Genomic DNA, 23,614 nt, shown 5'->3' with positions numbered 1-23,614 from the left:
CAAAAGATTCTGCAGATGCTGGTCATCCAGAGTAACACACACAAAATGCTGGAGGAACTCAGCAGGTCAGGCAGCACCAATGGAGGGGAATAATGAGTTGATGTTTCGGGATGAGACCGTATATCAGGATTGGCAAGAAAGGGCCTTGACCCGCAATGTGGACTGTTTATTCCTCTCCGTAGATGCTACCTGACATGCCGAGTCCCTCCAGCACTTTGTGTGTGTTAAACTGGCAGTTTCACAAGTCCATGTATGCACAGGTACGATGAAAAACTCGCTTGCAGTAACATCACAGTCAGTGCTTCAGATGCACATCATTCACCAGAAAAACACAAATGATATACATTTCAAATAAAGAAAACACAATTAGAACAATAAAAAAACATGGTCCATTTTAGTGCAAAGTGGTCATTGTGTTGTTACACTGAGGCAGTGATACCGGTTATGCTAGTTGATTCAAGAACTGACTGGCTGAAGGAATAGTGGCTGTTCTTGAAACTGTCACTGTGAGATTGCTCCACCATCTGAGACACCACCTTTTCCCAGCAATGTTACGTTAAAAAGGCCCTTCCTGCTCTCCGAAAGACATGGTGCAGGATGTGGAGGTGTTGGAGAAGGTGTAGAGGAGATTTACCAGGATGCTACCTGGAATGGAGAGCATGTCTAATGAGGAAGTAGGGCTTTTCTCCTTGTAGGAAGGAGGATGAGAGGCAACTTGATAGAGGTGTACAAGATGATGAAGCACAGACTGAATGGACAGCCAGGGACTTTTCCCAGGAATTGGCCAATCCAGGGTTGCATAATTTTAAGGTGATTGGAGGAAAGTACAGGGGAATGTCAGGTGTTTTTCCACAGGGAGTGCTGGGTATGTGGATTGCTCTGCCAGGGGTGGTGATAGAGGCAGATAATTTACAGACATTTAAGAGACTTTTTGATAGGTACATGGATGAAAGAAAGATAAAGGGTTATGTGGGAAAGAAGGGTTAGATTGATTAAAAGGTCAGCACAACATTATGGGCCAAAGGGCCTGTACTGTTCCATGTTCAATGAATCCCACAGCTGTTGTTTTACAGGACCGTTCTCCCTGGAGTGAGAGTGCTGGGGGTGGTGGGGAATGGTTAGAGCATTCCTGTGGTTGAGTCTTTGCCCAGGACCTCCCACTTGGTGAATATTCATTGTCTGGAGAGTAGGAAAATGAGGGGTGACTTCTTAAAAGATTGTAAATTCCTGAGGGGTACAGAGAAAAATAAACTATGTCTGACATCTCCCCATCGCCCCATAGTTTCCTCCTTCAAAATGTTCCCCCTTGTACACATAGAAGTTTATATGTGAGGGGTATGGATAAAGACTTTTCCCCACTGTTGGGGAGTCAAAAACTAGGGTGTAGCTACAAGATAAGAGGGGAGAGATTTAAGAGAAAAAGTGAGTACCTGGAATAAGCTGCCAGAGGAAGTGGTCAAGGCGGGGCACAATTACAACACTAAAGGGGCACTTGGATAGGTGCCTGGAGGGGAGGGGCTTGGAGGGTTATGGGCTGATGGGACTAGCAGGGAGGTTGCTACAGCCATTATGGACCACTTGGTCTGTTTCTGTGCTGTGTTACTCTACAACACTATCCTGTGAAAGGCACAGTGGTGTGTTGAGATGGTCACCTACCTACAGGGAAGGTATCCATAGGATTGAAAGAGTACAGAGGAAATTTACAAGGACTTGAGGAGCTGAGATAGTGAAAGGTTGAGTAGGTTAGGACTTTTTCCCACAGTTTAGGAGAGTGAGGAGGGATTTGTTTGAGATATACCAAATTATAAGGGATATAGAATGGATGAATGCAAGCAGGCTCCTTTCACTGAGATTGAGCATGACGAGAACTAGAGGTCATGGGTTAAGGGTGAAAGATGAAATATTTAAGGGGCGCATGAGTGGAAACTTTGTGGGAACGAACTGCCAGTGGAAGTGATGGATGCGGGTTCAATTGCAACACTTAATACAGGTTTGGATAGGTTTATGGATGGGAGGGGTATGGAAAGCTATGGTCCAGATGTGGGGTGATTGTACTAGCTAGAATAATAGTTTGCCATGGACTAATGCTAAAAAAAAACATTTCTGGAAACTTTCACCAGTTTGACAAAGGGTCTGTAGAAAGAAAAACAGTTAACATTTCTAGTGTGAGATGGAGAAGTTGGAAATCAAATTAGTTTTGAGTTGCAGAGAAGGTGGGATGGATGGATGGATAGGATGAAGGGAATATCTGTGATGGGGTGAGACCAGCTGGCTGAGAGGCTTCTTTGTCATCCCATGGGTTGTGGTGTAATCAAGCACCAGTCAGAGCCCGGAGACTGAGATGTAGCAGGATCTATATTGGCCTTCATTAGTCAACGGATTGAGTTCAAGAGCTGCAAGGTAATGTTGCAGCTCTAGAAAACCCTGATTAGAGGTATTCGGTTCTGGTCTCCTCATTATAGGAAGGATGTGGAAGCTTTAGAGAGGATGCAGAGGAGATGTACCAGGATGCTGCCTGGATTGGAGAGCATGTTTGATGAGGAGGATAAGTTGAGTGAGCTAGGGCTCTCTTTGGAGTGAAGGAGGATGAGAGTTGACTTGATAGAGATGTACAAGATAATAAGAAGCGTAGGTTGAGTGGACAGCCAGAGACTTTTTCCCAGGGTGGAAATGGCTAATATGAAGGGGCGTCATTTTAAGGTGATGGGGGGAAGTGAGAGGTGGAATACACTGCCGGGGTGATGGTAGAAGTAGATACATTAGGGACACTAAAGAGACTGTTAGCCATATGGATTAAAAAAAATGGAGGGCTATGTGGGAGGGAAGGGTTAGATTGATTTTGGAGTACATTAAAAGGGTTGGCACAGCATTGCGGGTTGAAGAGCCTGTAACTGCTGAAATGTTCTATGTAAGGATTAATGTATGAGGAGTGTTTGGCTGTGAGCCTGTACTTAATACATTTGAGGAGAATTGGGGGGGGGGGCAGGGGTCTCATTAAAACCTATTGAATATTTAAAGGCCTAAACAGAATGGATGTGGAGAGGATGTCTCTTATAGTGGGGGAGTCTAGGACCAGAGAACTCAACCTCAGAATAGAAGGACGTTCTTTAGAACTGAGATGAGGAATTTCTTTAGCCAGAGGAAGGTGAGTCTGTGGAATTCATGACCACAGATGGCTGTAGAGGCCAAGTCGTTGAGAGTATTTAAAGCAGAGCTTGATAGGTTCTTTACTAGTAAGGGTGTCAAAGGTTATGGGGAGAAGGCAGGAAAACGAGGTTGAGAGGGATAATAAATTAGCCATGATGGGCTGAACAGCCTAATTATGTTCCTATGTCTTATGGTCTTGTAGTCTCCTCACTTGATGTACGGCAGACCAGCCTTTTGTCACAGAAGAAAGACAGATTGAATTCCCCTGTTAGCTCCCACACCCTGTGACCTCCATCCCTTCTGGACTCGTCCCGGCCAGTAACGAACCCCGGTGTTTTACAATGAATCATTGTATGTTGTTTGACTATTACATGGTCTGGTCTGACCCTCTTCTACTCTTTGTACATGCTTTGTTGGCGTGATATTGTGAGTAATGGCCATTTCCAACCCTGCTGTGCACAGACTGTGTTTGGAACGATGGACGTCTCAATCACACACTGTGTGCTGATCATTGTAACATTGAGTGTACCATGTGCAAACACCAGCAGGTAGCAGTGTCTTGTGTGTGGTCACACGCCCAGCTGGGTGTGTGATGGGATGGTGTAGAGGAAGCCTCATTCTGTGTCTGAACCTGGGAGTATGTGATGGGACAGTGTAGAGGGAACTTCACCCTGTGTCTGACCCTGGGAGTGTGTGATGGGATGGTGTAGGGGGAGTTTCACTCTGTGTCTGACCCCAGGAGTGTGTGATGGGATAGTGTAGAGGGAGCTTTACTCTGTGTCTGACCCCAGGAGTGTGTGTATGGGACAGTGTAGAGGGAACTTCACCCTGTGTCTGACCCCAGGAGTGTGTGATGGGATGGTGTAGAGGGAGCTTCACTCTGTGTCTGACCCTGGGAGTGTGTGATGGGATGGTGTAGAGGGAGCTTCACTCTGTGTCTGACCCTGGGAGTGTGTGATGGGACGGTGTAGAGGGAGCTTCACTCTGTGTCTGACCCTGAGAGTGTGTGATGGGATGGTGTAGAGGGAGCTTCACTCTGTGTCTAACCCCAAGAGTGTGTGATGGGACAGTATAGAGGGAGCTTCACCCTGTGTCTGACCCTGGGAGTGTGTGATGGGACAGTGTAGAGGGAGCTTCAGATTTAAAGTCAAGGTTATTATCATCTGCAAAAGTACATTAATGTACAGATGCAGTGAATAACTTGCCTGCAGCAGCATCACAGACACAGAGCATCGGATAAGCAACGTTCAGAACAAACAGTAGGGTCTCAGCCCGAAATGTGTACTCTTTTCCATAGATGCTGCCTGGCCTGCTGAGTTCCTCCAGCATTTTGTGTGTGTTGCTTGGATTTCCAGCACCTGCCAATTTTCTTGTTTGTGTATAATGTATGTTTGTATTTTACGAGAAAGAACACAATTAAAACAAAAATACATACAAAGTCCAGTTTAGTGGAAACTAGCCATGATGTTGCCAAGCTGTAGTGATTGGGTTGAAGACCCAGATGGTTGCAGGGAGTGTAGCTGCTCTTCAGTGTGGTGTTGTGGGACTTCAGGCTTCTGTACCCCCTGCCTGAGGGTAACTGTGAGAAGATGGCCTGGCCGGGATGATGGAGGTATTTGATGACATAAGTTGCCTCCGTGAGGCAGTGCCTCATGTAGGTACCATCAATGGTGGGGAGAGATGTCCCTGTATTGTATTGGACTGAGTCCACTACTCTGCTCTGTCTTTATCCCTGGGCGTGTGTGGTGGGACAGTGTATTGAGAGCTTCAGAAAAATTCCACTAAATCTGCTTCCACCAGCGCTCTGGGTCGTTTATTTCAAGTGACATCACAATTACATCAGTCTGCAGAATGCACCTTTTTCCCTCTCTTATCTATTAGTCTTTATTGCTGTTTTCCCAATCCTCTATCAATCAAGGATGAGAGGTGACTTGATGGAGGTGTACAAAATGATCGAGTGGACAGCCAAAGACTTTTTCCCAGAGCAGAAATGGCTAATGCGAGGGGCATAATGTTACATGATTAGGGGAAAGTATTGGGGGGACGTTGGAAGTAGGATTGTTTTACACAGAGGGAGGTGGGTGCATGGAACGCACTGCCAGGGGTGGTGGTAGAGGCAGGTACGTGAGGGACATTAAAGACACTCTTAGGTAGGCACATGGGTGATAGAAAAACAGAGGGCTATGTGGAAGGGAAGGGTTACTTTGTTATTGGAGTAGGTTTAAGGGTTAGCAGAACATTGTGGGCTGAAAGGCATGTATTCTATGTCTATGCACAGCTGCAAAAATTATTGAACGTAGCCTGTGAGCAGGAGGCTGGGAATTGTGACCTCCCTGTGCCCCACCTCACCCCTGACCGCAGGATACTGAGTCTAATTACAACAATTACCAAAACTTATGAAGTACCTTTGTTGCTAAAATCCCACTGGTATTTCAAAGAATGAAAATCCACTTTGAACAAGATCTTTGAATTAGGACGTGGGTTTTGATTGTCCTTCAGATGAATGGTGTAGATAGATAGGGTGAATTCACACAGTCGTTTTCCTAGAGATAGTGAATCAAGATCCAAAGGGCACAGGTTATGGCAAAAGGGGAAAGGATTAACAGAACAGGCGTGGAAGTGGAAGAGGCAGTGGCTTCCTGGGGCAGGGAGAAGCTCGGCCGTGCTGCCAACATCTCTCCTTCAGGATGTTGCCTGGATTAGAGGGCACGTGCTGTAATGAGAGGCTGGGCGAATTCTCTGGAGCAGCGGAAGCTAGAGAGAGATCTGATAGAGGTTTATGAGATCATGAAAGACACAGATAGTTGAAAGGAAGTATATTTTTCCCAGGGTTAAAAAATATCTCATACCAGAGGGCATGCATTTAAGGTGTGTGTCTGGGCGGGGGGGTAATTTCAAAGGAGATGTGAGGGGCAGTTTTTTTACACAGTGGTGGGTGCCTGGGGTGCTGGTAGAGGCAGAAACATCAGAGATTTTAAGAGACTTTTAGGTAGGTACATGAATGTGAGGAAAATGGAAGGATATGGACATTGTGAAGACAGAAGAGATTAGTTGTCCATTTGATTACTAATTTAATTGGTTCGGAACTACATTGTGTACATTCCTGTGTTGTACTGTGGTATGTTCTATGTTTTCCTCACACCCCCTCCCCATGACTGCTAGCAACCCTCCTTCAACAACAATCCCCCCACCACCAATCTCCTCTCAACATGATTGCTGTAACCTCCCCTTCAAACTCTCCTCACTGTGCGGTTGTTTCAGATACAGTTTGACCTGTAGCACAGGGTCCCCATGATCCCTCTGTTAATGCCAAGAATCCTTCATGATATCTGCTGTTTATCTTCTCTACATTCTCCTTGTGCCCTTCGCCCTGACTTTGGCATGCCCTGCTAAGTCTCTCCTGTGAGGGCTGTCCCTCTGATAAGCCCCTGTAGGAACCTCTGCCAGAATCGGCTTTATTATCACTGACATATGTAGTGAAATTTGTTGATTTGTGGCAGCAGTACAGTGTAAGATGCAAAAGCTTCTATAAATTACCTTAAGACCAACGTTCCCTCTAATACTCCGTGGACCAACCATTGCCCTGAGCAGAAGAGTTTTACATATCCTGCAAACTGTACTGGACTTTAAATGTTTTTTTGGTAATTTGCATACTATGAATATTTAGAATGAAAATTGAAAAATCACATACTTTTGATTTTATTAATGAAGGGTGTACTGAAAGACAAAGAAAATCTTTCACATTTCATAAACTTTTTCTCATCTGTCTTAATTCCAGCTGCACAGCAACAAAGGCTACGTGCACGGGGGCATTTTAGTCGCTGCGAGGCCGTGCGCCTACACAACTTAGGGGAAATAATGTGATAAGTCATATGGGCAGAATTAGGCCATTTGGCCCATCATGTCTTCACCACTCAATCACGGTTGATTTACTTTACCTCTCAACCCCATTCTCCTGCCATCTCGCTGTAAGCTTTGACGCTCTTACTAATCATGAACCTATCAACCTCCGCTTTAAATATAGCCAATGACTTATTATCCACAACTGTCTGTGGCAATGAATTCCACATATTCACTGCCCTCTGACTAAAGAAATTCCTCCTCGTCTCTATTCTGGGGCTGTGCCCTCAGCCCTCAGAAGGCAGTGGAGGCCAATTCTCTGGATTCTTTCAAAAAACAGTTAGATAGAGCTCTTAATGATAGCGGAGTGAAGGGATATGGGGAGAAGGCAAGAACGGGGTACTGATTGTGGATGATCAGCCATGATCACAGTGAATGGTGGTGTTGGCTTGAAGGGCTGAATGGCCTACTCCTGCACCTATTGTCTATTGTGTTGGTCCTAAACTCTCTCACTATTGGAAGCATTCTTTCCATGCCAGTCTGTCTAGGCCTTTCAGTATTCAATGGTTTCCATAAAACCAAATACAATAAGGAATATACACTCAGTTGCCACTTTATTAGATACACCTGTACACCTTGTCAGTGAAAATGTCTCATCAGCCAATCACGTAGCAGCAACTCGATGCATAAAAGCATGCAGACATGGTCAAGAGGTTCGTTTGTTGTTCAGACCAAACATCAGAATGGGGAAGAAATGTGACGTACTTTGACCATGGAACAGCTGATCTACTGGGATTTTCTCACACAACAGTTTCTAGTTTATAGAGAATGGTGCGAAAAACAAGAAAAGATCCAGTGAGTGGCAGTTCTGTGGGTGAGAGAGGTCAGAGGAGAATGGCTAGACTGGCTGAAACTGACAGGAAGGTGACAGTAACTCAAATAACCACATGTTACAACAGTAGGGTGCAGAAAAGCATCTCTGAACACACAACACACGTCAAACCTTGAAGTGGATGGGCTACAGCAGCAGAAAGCCATGAACACACACTCAGTGGCCACTACATTAGGTATCTGATAAAGTGGCCATCGAGCGTACGTTGTGAAATTTGTTGCTTTTCCGCATCAGTGCAATGTAATACTGAAAATTACCTTGCAACAACAAATATGTATTAATAAATTAGCAGTGTACAAAGAAAGCGAAACAGTGGGGCAGTGTAAGCTATTCTGAAATGTGATGGCAGAGGGGATGATGCTGTTCCTAAAACGTTGAACTATTCCAAAAACCCAAGTTAAACCAAGCAGTGAATGTAATCTGTGTCATAATGACAAAGGGTGAATCCTCTCCTTGCTTCTTATTGGCTCTGATGTTGTCGGGGCTAATGTTGATATTGCTGTGTTGTGAAATTTTGCTAATCCATGTCAGCCAGCTCGGGATGATATCCCTTTAACATCATGGCTGGTTTTCCAGCCAAGTCTATCACTAAACATTTATCACTGGATGGGCCAAAGGCCATGTTCCTCTGCTGTGCTGCTCTGTGACCCTATGAATATACAGTCATACTGTGTCTGACTCTTACTGTGTACTAAATACAAAGAGTAACAGGGATCTCATTGAAACCTACTGAATATTGAAAGTCTAGACATGGAGAGGATATTTCCAACGGTGGGAGAGTCTAGGACCAGAGGGCACAGCCTCAGAATAGAATCTCCATCTACTACCACTCTCTTCCTTCTGTGGGGGAGCTCATTCAGAACCCACACAGCTAAGTTTCTATGATTGCCATGCCTCCTGAATTTTTGGAAACACTGTGAGCTGTTTTGGGCCCCTTGTCTAAGAAAAGATGCGTTGGCACTTGGAGAAGGCCCAGAGCAGGTTCACGAGAATCATCCCGAGAATGAAAGGGTTAAGGTATGAGGAGTTTTTGATGAGTCTGAGCCTGCATTTACTGGAGTTTAGAAGAATGAGTAGGGATCTCATTGAAACCCCTTGAACATTGAAGGTCCTAGGTAGAGGGGATACAGAGAGGAAACTTCCAATAGCGGGAGAGTCTAGGACCAGAGAGCAAAGCCTCAGAATGCCATGGTGCCCCTTTAGAACAGGTGGTGTAGCAGTTAGCATGACATTATTACAGCTTGGGGCATTGGCGATGGAATTCTGAAGTCATCTGTGATGAATCTGTACGTTCTCCCTGTGACCGCAAGAGTATCTGCTTGTTACTCTGGTTTCCTCCCACAGTTGTATGTGTTAGTAGGCTAGCTGGTCACTGTAAATTTTCCTGTGAATGGACAAGGGTTAAATAGGTGGATTTCTGGGCAGTGTGGCTCGTTGGGACAGCAGGGCCTGTTCCACATGATCTCTCTAAATAAATAAACAAACAGATGAGGAACAACCTCTAGCCAGAGGGTGTGAATCTGTGTAATTTGATGTGGGGACCAACTCATTGGGTATACTTAAAGCAGAGGTTGCTAGAAGTAGAAACAGAAAATAAATCCACCATGATTGAATGGTAGAGCAGACTTGATGGGCCAAATGGCCTAATTCTGCTCCTAATGTACAGCAGAGAAGCAGGCCCTTCTGTCCATTGAACTGTACTAAATATGAATCACTTGTTTTACTCTCCCCACATTCCCATGGACACTCTCAGGTTTTACCCCTTGTCTGCATCCCAGGGGCAATCTACCTCCTAAAGTATACGCCTTTGGAATGTGGGAGGAAACCGGATCAGCTGGGGGAAACCCACTCTGTCACAGACTCCACACCACACCGCCAGAGGTCGGGATCGAACCGGGTTCTCCGGAGCTGTGAGTGGGTGACTACCCGCTGCGCCGCTGAAACTACCCCTACGTTGCCTTGTGGACTCTTGTTTCTTGTCCCACATCCACCTCGCTTTGTTCCACTAACCACCAAATTTCATGTGACTTTGTCGGGTGGCATGGGAGCGTCGTGCTTTGTGCAACGCAACCCAGATTCAGTTCCAGTCACCGCCTTCAAGGATCCCACATTCCAAAGACGTACGGGTGGGGGTCAGGGATAGTGAGATGTGGGCTTGCCACTTGGTGTGGGGGCATGACACGGCCACTTGCAAGCCGCCCCCAGCACATTTCTCGGATTGTGATGGCTGTTTATGCAAAGGATGCATTTCACTGTATGTCTTGATGTACGTGTTGTCAAATAAAGCTAATCTATCTTTAACCAACCCTCCCCAGCCCAAAGGTCCCTGAACACTCATTAAATAGATTAGTTAGTGCCAAACTACGGTAAATGACCGGTGGGGGAGGCGCCCCACCCGGTGTAATAGCAGGATACACACAGCAGAAGGTCCAAGGTCTGTGCGAGGATTTGTACAGAGTCCATTGAACCTTGAGATAACCAGGGAGACTGTCTCCTCTCCAATCCCATCCCCTACCTCTTCCAAAGTGGGGCAGTAAGCAGGAGGATGCCTAGGTTGTTGTGACTTCCTAGGAAGTGCTCTTGTCAAGTAGAATATGGATTCATTTCTTACACAAAGGTGTGTATCTATGTGGAACGAGCTGCCAGAGGAAGTGGTTGAGTACAATAACAACTTTTAAAAGACAGTAGGGCAGGTGAATGGATAGGAAAGACTTTGAGGGGTATGGGCCAAATGCAGGCAAATGGGACCATCTTGGATGGGAAACCCCAGCTGACGTCCCCACCCGCACCTCCACTTCCCCCAGGTGGAGTTGGAAACACAGGTGCGGAGGAGGCTTACCAGGATGCTGCCTGAATTCGAGAGCATGTCTTATGAGGATAGGTTGTGGAAGTTAAGGTTTTTCTCTTTGAAGTGGAGGAGGATGGGAGGCAACTTGATAGAGGTGTACAAGATGATAAGAGGTATTGGTTGAATGGCTAGCCAGAGACTTTCTCCCAGGGTGGAAATCGCTAATACAAGAGGCATACTTTTAAGGTAATTAGAGGGAAGTATAGGGGAGGGAGGAGAAATGTCAGGTGTTTTGTTTTTTGCATGGTGGTGGGTGCATGAAACTTGCAGCCAGCATTGGTGGTAGGCACTTGGATGATAGAACTATATGGATGGGAAGGATTAGATTGATCTTAGAATGGGCTAAAAATTTGGCACAGCATTGTAAGCTGAAGGGCTTGTCGTGTGCTGTAGTGTTCTGTGTACCAAGTGGAGCATGGATTGATTAACAGGGGACTTTTTTTTTTACTTGGACCTTGTTTGGGACTGCGGAAAAGTTGGACTAACACCCCTACTGGATCAAGTTGTGAGCAAGGAAGATCAACATGTTGGCTGTTTTCAGCTCTCCAATAAAATGTCACATCTCACAGGAACAGACACAAAATGGACCCCTCGGGGTGGGCGGGAGGAGCAATGCTCTGTCACCAAATACCTGAGGTCATTACTGCTTCTGTGCCTTGGGATGTTAGTGGGTTTGTGGGTTTGGTGCACATATTGAGGAATGTCCTGGTGAATCAAGGGGCTTAATTATCTTCCTCTAGCTCACCAGTCCTGCATTTCACCCCAAGGTGTCATGTTTTGCCACCTGCAGTGCATTCTGGCTGAATTGGGGGTTGGCCACCAAGGGACATTACAGGTGTTGACCTCAGTCCAGCCACCTGCAGTTCCACGGTTGGCCAGTGGGGGGTGAGAATGGCCGAAGCCAATGCATGCTGGGAGCACTCGGTAGGCCGGTTTCCATCATCCTGGCCCAACGCCAATGGGTGGTGTGCGTGGCGCGGTGTGGTGCATGCTGGGAGCACTCGATAGGCCGGTTTTCATCGGCCTGGCCCAACGCCAATGGGTGGTGTGCGTGGTGCGGTGTGGTGCATGCTGGGAGCACTCAATGGATGAAGCGGTTCCCCATGATGCCCATGTGGTTTGGGATGTTTGATCTGCCCCTAACTGTGCTGGCATTGCCCTTGGTTCCAGGCCCCCTGCCTGTCTCCGGCAAGAAGTCGCACCGACACGGCCTCCTACGCGCCCTCTTCTGCTGCATCTCCAAGACTGAGGACGATGGCGGCCAGACCCTGGGCGGCAGTGATAACAACACTCCTCTGTTGGTCGACGGCAAGAACAACAGCAGTAAGGTAGGACACACGCTGCTCAATCCCTCCCACAACTCCACCCCCCACCCCGTGTCTGGGCAGGGCATGGGAACCACAGGGAAGGGGTTTGAATGTGGAACACACAACCAGACACCACTGTAACAGGCGATTTGGCCCACAATGTCTGTGCTGAAATTAATCCCAAATTAAACTACGCCTCTTCTGCCTGTCCATCTCCATGGAGCAGAATGAGACTACTCGGTCCATCGAGTCTTCTGTATTTTTCCATCACGGCCGATTTCTTTTCCCTCTCAACTCCATTCTCCCACTTTCTCCTTGTAACCTTTGCTGCCCTTACTATCAGCCTTAGCTTTAAATATACCCAATGACTTGTCCTCCACAGCCATCTCTGGCAATGAATTCCACAGTTTCACCACCCTTCTCATCTCTGTTCTAAAGGGTTGTCCTCCTACTCTGAGGCTGTGCCCTCTGGTCCTAGACTCACCCATTATAGGAGCCATCTGCTCCATTCCCTGCAAATTCATGTGTCTATTTAACAGCCTCTTAAACACCACAATTGTATCTGTTTCTACCACCAGTCTCTGTGTAAAAATAAACAAACATTTGTCCCACACATGCCCTTTAAGCTTTCCCCTCCCACCTTTTGTACTCTAATACTTGACATTCCTTGAACCTCATTCCCCGGGAGTACGATTCTGAATGTTCCCCCTTTACCCCTCTCAGCTTAACCCCAGGTTCTGTTTTATTTTGTATTTCTACCCTGGAGAAAACACTGTCTACTCTATCTACGCCTCTCATAATTTTATAAGCTTCCGCCAGGTGTCCCCTCAGCCTCTTCCGTTCCAGAGAAAACACCCCTGGCTTAGGCCTTTCCTTGTAGCCCTTGCCCTCTAGTCTAGGCAGCATCCTGGTGAACCACTTCTGCACCCTGTCCAAAGCTCCCACATCCAGTGACGCGGTGATCAGAACTGCGCCCAATAGTTCCAGTGCAGCTCAACTTTATATACACTGTAACGTGGCTTCTTCACTCTTGTACTCCATGTCCTGACCAGTGAAGTCTGAATGCCATATACCTTCTCCACTCTATCTACTTCCAGGGAGCTGTCGACTTGGACCCCAAGATCCCTCTGTACATCAACACAGTTAAGGGTCCTGCCATTAATCGTGTACTTTCCCCTAACATTAGCGCTCCCAAAGTGCAACATCTCACATTTGCCTGGATTAAACTCCATTTGCCACTTCTCTGCCCATACTGCAACTGATCTATATCCCACTGATTTCTTTGGTAGCTCTCTATGCTGTCCATGCTGTTATGCATAGAAAGAGCTCCTGGGGGATTTGGGGCATGGAGATGGGGAGGTGTTGTTGGGGACCTTGCACCTTATTGTCTATCTGCACTGCACCTTCTCTGTAACTGCAACACTGTTATAGTTTTTTTCCTTGTACTACCTCAAAGCACTATGTAATGAATTGATCTGTTCGAAAGGTATGCAATACAAAGTTTCACTGTACCTCAGTACGCGTGACAATAGTAATCCAATTTACCACATTTTAGAGAGACAGAGACAGGGTACACAGCCTGGAAACTGACCCTTTGGCTCAACCTGTCCATGCTGACCAGCCAAGTCATTGGGTGTATTTAAAGCAGAGGTTTAATTGTTCTTGAATAGTCAGGGCATCAAAGGTTATGGGGAGAAGGCAGGGGAATGAAGTTGAGAAGGAAAATAAATCAGCATGAACACATGGCAGAACATACTTGATGGACTGAATAGCCTATGTCTTGTGGTCATGTGGTCTTATGGTCTTAAGACTGCCAAAGCTAGTCTCATTTAAATCTTTCCCCTTTCACCATAAACCTGTGCCCCCTGATTTTAGATTCCCATGTCCTGGGGTAAAGACCGTTACTAACCATTTTATCCATGTCCCCCATGGTTTTATAAACCTCCATGAGGTCACCTCTCGGTCTCCTACACTCCACAGAAAGCAGTCACTATCTAATCTCTCCTTGCGATTCAAGCTCTCATGTCATGATAATATCCTCGTGAATTTTTTTCTACACCCATTCCAGGTTAACGACTTCCTTCCTATAGCTGGGTAAATGGAACGAGAATGAAACCGAAAGACACAGGAGCAGAATTAGGCTATTTGGTCCATCGAATCTGCTCTGCAATTCCATCATGGCTGATTTATTATCCCTCTCAACTCTGTTCCCCTGCCTTCTTCCTGTAACCTTTGACACCTTTAGATTAGATTAGATTCAACTTTATTGTCATTGTGCTGAGTACAGATAAAAAGCCAATGAAATGCAGTTGGCATCTGACCAGAAATGCAAAGGTAGTGTTATTTACAAAATAACTGTGAATAAAAAGTAAGTGCTACAGCACATAAATATAGAAGTACCGAGACAGTACAATATGGGTGCAATACTGCTTAGCACTGTGATGAGAGGTTCAGCAGGGTCACAGCCTCAAGGAAGAAGCTCTTCCTGTGCCTGCTGGTGCGGGAGCGGAGTCTCCTGTAGCACCTACCGGACGGGAGGAGAGTAAAAAGTCCATGGTTAGGGTGAGATGCATCCTTGATAAAGCTTTTCGCCCTGCCCAGGCAGTGTTATGGTAGATGTTCTCAATGGTGGGCAATTTGCGGTCTGATACAGGACAATTGCCATACCACACTGAGATGCAGTTGGTGAGTATGCTCTCAATAGTACAGCAGTAAAAGTCCATCAGTATCCTGGGACAGAGGTTAGCTTTCTTGATGCTCCACAGGAAATAAAGGCGCCGTTGCACCTTTTCGATCAGGATGGAGGAGTTCAGGGACCAGGTGAAATCCTCGGAAATGTGGACACCAAGGAATTTGAAGCTTGATACACGCTCCACTACAGCTCCATTGATGTAGATGGGGACGTGAGTGTGGCTCCTGGCGTGCCTGAAGTCCACAATGATCTCCTTGGTCTTCTGAGTGTTAAGGGTCAGGTTGTTGTCAGCACACCACGTGGCCAGGTGCTGGACCTCATCCCTGTAGGCCGTCTCGTCATCCCCTCTGATCAGGCCAACCACTATGGTGTTGTCTGCAAACTTGATTATAGAGTTAGAACCATGTACAGGAACGCAGTCATAGGTGAAAAGGGAGTACAGAAGAGGGCTCAGCACACAGCCTTGAGGCACGCTGGTGTTCAGGGTGAGAGTGGAGGAGGAGAGGTTGTCTAACTTAACTGATTGGGGTCTGTTAGTCAGAAAGTGCAAGGTCCAATTGCAGAGGGATGAGCTGATACCAAGGTGGCAAAGTTTGGTGATCAGCTTGGAGGGGATCACAATAAAATCTTTAAAATCAAGAACCTATCAACCACTGCTTCGATATATCCAATAACTTGGTCTCCATGGCCATCTGTGGCAATGAATTTCATAAATTCACCACCCTCTGGCTAAAAAATTCCTCCTCATCTCTGTTGTATTCTGAAGCCCTCTGATCCTAGACTCTTCCATTATAGGAAACATCGTCTCCACGTCCACTCTATCTAGGCCTTTCAATATTCGATAGGTTTCAATGAGATCCCCCCCACCCCCATTCTTCTAAACTCCAGTGAGTACAGGCCTGGAGCCATCAAATGCTCCTCATACATTAACCCTTTCATTCCTGGCATTTTTCTCACGAATATCCTCTCGGCCCTCTCCAATGCCAGCACAAATTGTAGTTTATGGAACCAAGTGGGAGAGAAGGGGTTAATATACAGATGGAAACGTAGACCTGATGGGCTGAAGGGACTGTTCCTGTTGTGTGTGGTGATGATTGATTTGAGGAACAGGGAGGGCAGGGCGAGAAAGATTCAGGATCAGATTTGTAATCACTGACTTGTAGGTTGTGAAGTTTGTTTTGTGGCAGCTGAATATACTAAATAACAGCACAGTACAGGACCTTTGGCCCACAATGTTGTGCCAACCCTTTAACCTACTCCAAGATCAATCTAACCCCTTCCTCCCACATAGCCCTCCATTTTTCTATCATCCATGTACCTATCTAAGAGTTTCTTAAATGTCGCTAATGTATCTGCCTCATCACCCCTGGCAGGGCATTCCACACACTCACCACTCCCTGTGCAAAGAACTTGCCCTGAACGTTCTCCCTATTCTCCCAGACAGTCACCTTAAAATTATGCACTCCATACATGCCTCTCATCATGTTTTATTACTTTACACTGCAAAGACATAAAATTAAATTATGAAATAAATAGTGTAAAAATAAAGAATAACGAAGTGGTGTTTATTGGCCCCTCTCCTGAACAAAAATACAAACAGGACACAACAGAACATCAACCCCCCCCCCACCCCAAACACCCTTCCCTCACACAACAAAACAGGAAAGGGACGGGTGATTTAAAAAGAAGATTTTAAAAACCTCAAGTCTGAAAAGATCCGCAGTCCTTAAACGCAGAACCACGATACCTTCTTACGATATCATGGAAGTTCATGGAAGGAGAGGGACACCACATGAGGCAGAGAGGTCTACCCGTCTGCCACAGCGAGCCGCACAGCAATAGGCCGCTCGCAGAATTCTCCAGCAGCGATCAAAATGCAGGCAGTCCGCACTGAGCTCCCGCTCGCCTTCGCCTCGATGTCTCTGTCTTCCTCAACACTTTAGTCGTCAACAAAGAGTCCAGCTAACTTTTACAGATGCACCATAGAGAGTGTTCTAACTAGTTGCATCACAGTCTGTTATGGAGGGGCCACTGCACAGGATCGGAAAATGATTGTAAACTTAGCCAACTCCACCATGGGTACTAGCTGTCCCAGCATCGAGGACGCCTTCAAGTGCTTCAAAAAGGCAACAGCCATCATTAAGGACCCCATCACTCATGATTCCCTCTTCTCATTGCTACCATCAAAGAGGAGACCCAGGAGCCTGAGAACACCCACTCAGTGTTTTAGGAACGGCTTCTTCTCCTCCACCATCAGATTTCTGAACAGTCCATGAACCCATGAACGTGACCTCACTATTTTTGCTCTCCTGTACAGTATCTATTGATTGTAACTTATAGTTTGTTTTTTCCTATTGCATTGTTCTGCAGCTGCAAAACAGCAAGCTTTATGAGATATGTCTATGGTAATAAGCCTGATTTTGATCCAAACTTCACTTGTGTGTTCCTATGGACCCACATTATGGCTGCATTTCTCACATGGGTGTATTTAATGAAATGGTGTAGAATTTCAATGGCAGAGAGGTTACGGGACGGACCGAGTGGGAAGTGTACTGCAGGGGTTTTCCCACTTCCCCACCCCGCAAGCAGTTTTGCTCCTGCAGTGCGTTAGACAGCCTTTCCCGAAGAGCATCACCCTGTTGCAGTGGAGGGGCTTGTGAGTTCCTGAGATCCCCAGAGTGATGCTGCTCGGAGCTCGGCTCCTGGTAGGGTCACCCGTGGCCATACGGGCAAGTGGGAGATTCCAGACAGAAAGCGATCTGACCAAGACCTCAGCAGTAGAGCTGATGGAAGATGATGACACATCACAATAACAGCGAATACAGAGGAAGGGTCCCCCATTGCCTTGCGTTTCATGTCACTGGACCCTGATCTCTGACCCCGATCTATATGATGGCTGCCCTTGTGTCTCTCACATTAAACAGAGTCAGGCACAAGTGATCTCCTCTGAGGGAAAATAACCCTTGACTGAAGTGATTGCGTCAATGTCAAGTGGCCAATAGGTGGCAGCGCTGTTCCATTTGACTCAATGGCTCAGCTCTCTGGTACAAAACAAAATAGCAAGGCAAATGGAATTCAAGGAATGTCAAAGCTGGCAGGGAGTTAACAGGGCCCCAGGAGAGGAAGGGGTGCTGATTGAAAACAGCAATAGCCAAAAAATGTAGTGGGATCTAAGTTTTTCAGACACACTCTCTGCCCTTTGTGATTTTTTTTAAAGAGGTTTGAATTCGACCATCTGAAAAAATCTCCTTCATTGGTCTAAGAATCCAGAACTTTCCTAGATTGCAACATACCAAGGGGGTGGAGTAAAAATCTGGCACCCAGCCTGCTTGGAAGGGAGTGACAAAGATTCAGAGGGGCACCGGCAGAGGGGGAAATGCTGAACTGCTTGGAGAAAGATGGAGTAGGTTAAAGATTGTTTTCATTTCCAGTACATAATTGTTACTCTGGATCTGATGTAGCACAAAAAAACACAGTAAGATAAGGAACACAATAAGAAAAGACAATAAATATAACTACATAAGATAACTTATATACATTGATCGTATGTCCATAAAGTGATGCTAGGAGTGTCTCTACACAAGGTGACTGACAGGAAACGATAAAGTAGTGGTGGTTGTGGGTGTGGTAAGATGGGTTAGTGAGTGGAGGTGTTGATCAGCCTTATAGTTTGGGGAAAGTAACTGTTTTTTGAGTTTGGTGGTCCAGGCGTGGATGCTATGTAGTTTCCTTCCTAATGGGACTGGGATATGAGCAAGGTGGGTGGGATCCTTCAAGATGTTTCTGGCCCTTTACACACTTGATGCAGTCAATACAGCTGAAAGTAGTATCAGAAACACAACAGATTCTGCAGATGCTGGCTATCCAGAGAAACACTACAAAATGGTGGAGGAACTCAGCAGGTCAGGCAGCATCCAGGACGTACCTAATAAAGTGGCCACTGAGCGTTGTGAAATTTGTTGATATTGTGAATGGTGAAGAGGGTTGTCTAAGGACACAGCAGGATATAGATGAGATGGGAATTTGGGGAGAATATTGACTGATAGAATTTAGTCCCATTAAGTGCAAGATGATGCATTTGGGAGGCAGGACATGTGCAGTAAATAGTAACACACAAAATACTGGAGGAACTCAGCAGGTCAGGCAGCGTCTATGGAAGGGAATAAACAATTAACTTTTTGGTCTGAGTCTCTTCATCAGGACTGGAAGGGAAGGGGCAAGAAGCTAGGATAAGGTGAGGGGAGGGGAAGGAGTATAAGCTGGCAGATGAGGGGTGGGACCAGGTGAGGGGGAAGAGGGGGGGATGAAGTAAGAAGCTGAGAGGTGATAGGTGGAAGAGGTAAAAGAAGAATGAATCTGATACAATAGGACGCAAACAAGGAATTCTGCAGATGCTGGAAATTTAAGCAACACACATCAAAGTTGCTGGTGAACGCAGCAGGCCAGGCAGCATCTCTAGGGAGAGGTACAGTCGACGTTTCAGGCCGAGACCCTTTGTCAGGACTAACTGAAGGAAGAGCTAGTAAGAGATTACTCACTCTTCCTTCGTTAGTCCTGACGAAGGGTCTCGGCCTGAAACGTCGACTGTACCTCTTCCTAGAGATGCTGCCTGGCCTGATAGGATAGGAGACTGGTCCATGGAAGAAAGGAGGAGGGGAACCAGGGGGAGGTGATTAGGGAGAAGGGAAGGGGTGAGAGGGGAACCAGGATGGGAAATGGATAAAGAGAAAAGGGCGAGGGGGAGAACAAGGAGGCATACAGGAGCAAGATTGATCAGCTGGTTGAGTGGGGCTACAACAAACGTGCGCTCAACGCCAGCTGGACCAAGGAATTGATTGTGGGCTTTAGGTAGGGAAGTTGAGGGAACCAGTATTCATCCTCAGATCAGAAGTGGAAAAGGTGAGCAGTTTCAAGTTCCTGGGTGTGAACATCTCTGAAGTTCTATCTTGGGCACAACATATTGATACAGTTACAAAAAAGACACAACAGCAGCTGGAGTTTGAGGAGACCTGGTAGGTCACCAAAGACTCTCGCAAATATCTACAGAGCATTCTGAGTGACTGCATCAGTGTCTGGCACAGACAAACCACTGCGCAGGATCGGAAAAATCTCCTCAGCAGCGAGGGCTCCTTTAAAAGGTGATACCTCAAGAAGAGGGATCCATCATTAAGGACCCCCATCACCCAAGACATGCCCTCTTCTCATTGCTATCATCAAGGAGGTGGTACAGGAACATGAAGAAACACACTCAACGTTTCAGGAACAGTTTCTTCCCCTTCGATTTCTGAATGGGCAATGAACCCATGTACACTATCTCACTTTATTTGTTCCTTTTTTTTGCTCTTTTTGCACTACTTAATTAAATTTTATATGTGTGTGTGTATATATAAAATTGTGTGTATGTATATGAATTAAATATATTTTTTACCATAATTTGTAGCTATTATGTATTGCAATGTACTATTGCAAAAGAACACATTTCACAACATGTGCTAGTGATATTAAACCTGATTCTGATGGCCGGACGTTGGAGTAATCGATGTTCATGTCATCAGGTTGGAGGCTACACAGACAGAATACGAGGTGTTGCTCCTCCAACATGAGAGTGGTCTCGTGGCAGTGGAAAGGGCATCTTTCTGAATGCAGAGGATATGGAATTGGTTTCGCATTGTGATATGAATCAAAGTACTATGAAAAATTTGTTTTTGCGTACCACCCACACAGACAATTTTGTTACGTTAGTGCATTGATGTAGAACAGGGTAAAACAATAACAGAGTACAGAACAGAGTAACCGTTACAGAGAACGTGCAGTGCAGGTAAACAATAAGGTATGAGGTAGATTGTGAGGTCAAGAGCTTTTCTTATTGTACTAGGGGACTGTTGGAGATAGAAGGGAAACAGTTTGGCTTAGCTGGAAAAGATACTGCCGTACAGCTCCAGAAACCCAGGTTCAATCCTGTCCTAGGGCAGCTGTGTAAGTTTGTGTGTTCTCCCTCTGACCACGCATGTTTCCTCAGGGTGCTCTCGTTTCCTCCCACTTCCCAACAACATGTGGTTGATGGGTTAATTTGTGCGTAGGTGTCTTGGGGAGTTGCGGGGAGTGTGTGGAGAGTAGATTACAAGGAGAATCGGGAGGGATAGTGTTGTCTTCTGGGCTGATGTAATGGGCAGAAATAGTCTCCTATGTTATAATGATGTTGGTCAGTGGTGCAGTGGCATCTGCATTGGTCTCTGCTGGGTTCAAATCCGGCCGGCTCCTCACACCCTTTCCATCCGTGCTGGGCTGAGCGTCGAGCTAGCAACTCGGCCTCGTACGAAAAACAGACAAAACTTCAAAAGAAATGACAAAGTTGCTACCCGATGTGCCACAAGGTGCAGAGAGGAACAACAATGTCATAAAGAAATATAGAGGCTGAAGTGGCTTTTGACACACTAAATATTATGGGAGACACTTGTTCCCACAACAAAGGAAATGAAACCTCATTCTGGGTAAATATAGGGCAGGAGCACTCTGCTACCTGTGAGTGGTGGGGTGGGGTGAGAAAGCATTCTCTGCAAGAGAAAGGCCAAAGGGTATGGTAGAAAGAAAACTAGAGCGGAGAGAGGGGATGGGGTAGAGATAGAAGGGTGATAGGGGAGGGGGAGAGATGGGAGTTGAGGAAGGGATGTGGGGAGGAGATGTAGCTGGAAATCTGACCTCTTACTTGAGCAAAGTACCAGCAACTCTGCTCACTTTCCTGTTGTGCTTCTACAGTCTTCTGAATGCACTGCCCTCCAATCTCTGCACCAATCCCAATGTTATCATCAAACCCGCAGGCAGAGGGGGTGCTGTTGTAGTGTGGTGGACTGACCTCTACCTGGTGGTAAATCTCAGACACCTCCTATTACTTACCTCTTACACCTCCTATTTCTTACCTCTTGAAAAGGGCCTCACTCCGAACCATCGGATGGTGTCTCCTGCACCATCACTAACCTCATCAAATCTGGAGATCTCCCATCCACTGTCACCAAACTCATAGTTCCCTTACCCACCCCCCACACACCCCCTCCCTCTGTTCATTTCTGTCTCCCTCCCAAGATCCACAAACTTGGTGTCCTGTTCAGCCCAATGTCTCTGCCTGCTCCTACCCACTGCATACCTTAACTCCATTCAATCCCCCCTTAGTTCAGTCCCTTCCCACCAACATCTACACACTTCTCATGCTCTTGATCTTTTCAATAGCTTTCAGTTCCCCGGCCCTGACCACCTCATTTTCACCATGAATATCCAGTCCCTGTACACTTCTATCCCCCATCAAGAATGCCTTAAAGCTCTTTGCTTCTTTCTCGACAAAAGATGCAACCATTGCCCTGTACCACCACCACCCTCTGTCTGGCTGAAGTCGTCTTCACCATCAACTATTGTTCCTTTGACTACTCCCACTTTCTCCAAACTGGGCTAGCCATGGACACCCCGCAAGGGCCCCAGCTACGTTATCAGTGGCTAGGTAGAACAGTCCACGTTCCAAGCCTTTCCCGGTACTGCTCCCCAATTGTTTCTGCACTACATCGATGACTGCATTGGTGCTGCTTCATTCACCCACGCTGAGCTCGTTAATTTCATCAACTTTGTCTCCATTTTCCACCCTGCCCTTAAGTTCACTTCGTCCATTTCTGACACCTCCGTCCCCTTTCTCAATCCCTCTGTCTCCATCTCTGGAGGCAAACTGTCCACTGACATCTTTTATGAACCTAATGATTCCCACGGTTATCTTGATTATATCTCTTTCTATCTCCCCCGTGAAAATGCTATTCCAATTTCTCGATTCCTTCTTCTCCGCTGCATCTGTTTCCAGGATGAGGCTTTCCTTTCCGGGTCGTCAGAGATGGCCTCCTTCTTGAAAAACTGGGGTTCCTTTCCTTTCCTTTCCACCATTGATGCTGCTCTCACCCACATCTCCTCCATTTCTCAGACATCCACACTCACCACATCTTCCTGCCACCTTAACAGAGTTCCTCTTATTCTCACCCACCCTTGAGCCTTGGTATCCCCAGTGTCTGCTATCTTCAATGGAATCCTGTCACCAAGCACATCTTTACCCCCCCCCCCGGCACGTAATTCTCTGCTTTCCTCAGGGAAAGCTCGCTCTGTGATTCCCTTGTCCACTTGTCCCTCCCCACTGACCTCTCTCCTGGCACTTATCCTTGCAAGCAGAACAAGTGCTACACCTATATAACCATATAACAATTACAGCACAGAAACAGGCCATCTCGGCCCTTCTAGTCCGTGCTGAACTCTTACTCTCACCTAGTCCCACCGACCTGCACTCAGCCCATAACCCTCCATTCTTTTCCTGTCCGTATACCTATCCAATTTAACTTTAAATGACAACATCGAACCTGCCTCAACCACTTCTGCTGGAAGCTCGTTCCACACAGCTATCACTCTCTGAGTAAAGAAGTTCCCCCTCACATTACTTCCTGACCCATATGCAAGTTGATTGAATATTTTGTCCCCGTGAGTGCCGATCTCAACTTCCTTTCATGTGTTATTACTTTTCCCGTATCACACACACAAAAAAAACAATTTTTAACCCCATTAACCTATCCCTCAGCAAACTGCCTCCTCCTGACTTGTATCCTCTCCACCGATGCACTTTCTTGCCAGATTTCCCACTGATAATAAGGAGAGAGCTAATTAAAGCCGGCGCGAAATAGTTTCCCATCACCTTCATGTTGAATTTCCGTCTCCACCTTTGCTTGCCTTAGTTTGATCCTGTACATCTCCTCCCTCACCTCCATCCAGGGCCCCAAATGGTCCTTCCAGGTGAGGCCACACTTCCCCTTATGAATCTGTTGCGGGTCATCTGGTGCTCCCGATGTGGCCTCCACATTGATGAGACCCGA

General features: G+C 46.4%; 1 protein-coding gene across 1 annotated transcript in view; it reads left to right on the top strand.

The window, feature by feature from the left end:
• Positions 1 to 23,614, top strand: part of LOC134348282 (carboxy-terminal domain RNA polymerase II polypeptide A small phosphatase 1-like) — a 46,088-nt gene that overhangs the window by 6,447 nt on the left and 16,027 nt on the right. The window contains exon 2 of the mRNA XM_063051418.1: positions 11,898 to 12,055. Within this exon, the coding sequence (XP_062907488.1) occupies positions 11,898 to 12,055 (158 nt within the window). The remainder of the gene's footprint in view (positions 1 to 11,897; positions 12,056 to 23,614) is intronic.

Source organism: Mobula hypostoma, chromosome 6 (genome assembly GCF_963921235.1).
Source record: "Mobula hypostoma chromosome 6, sMobHyp1.1, whole genome shotgun sequence".
Taxonomy (NCBI): domain Eukaryota; kingdom Metazoa; phylum Chordata; class Chondrichthyes; order Myliobatiformes; family Myliobatidae; genus Mobula; species Mobula hypostoma.
Note: the sequence above shows the minus strand (reverse complement) of the source record. Positions and strands in the feature narration are given on the sequence as shown.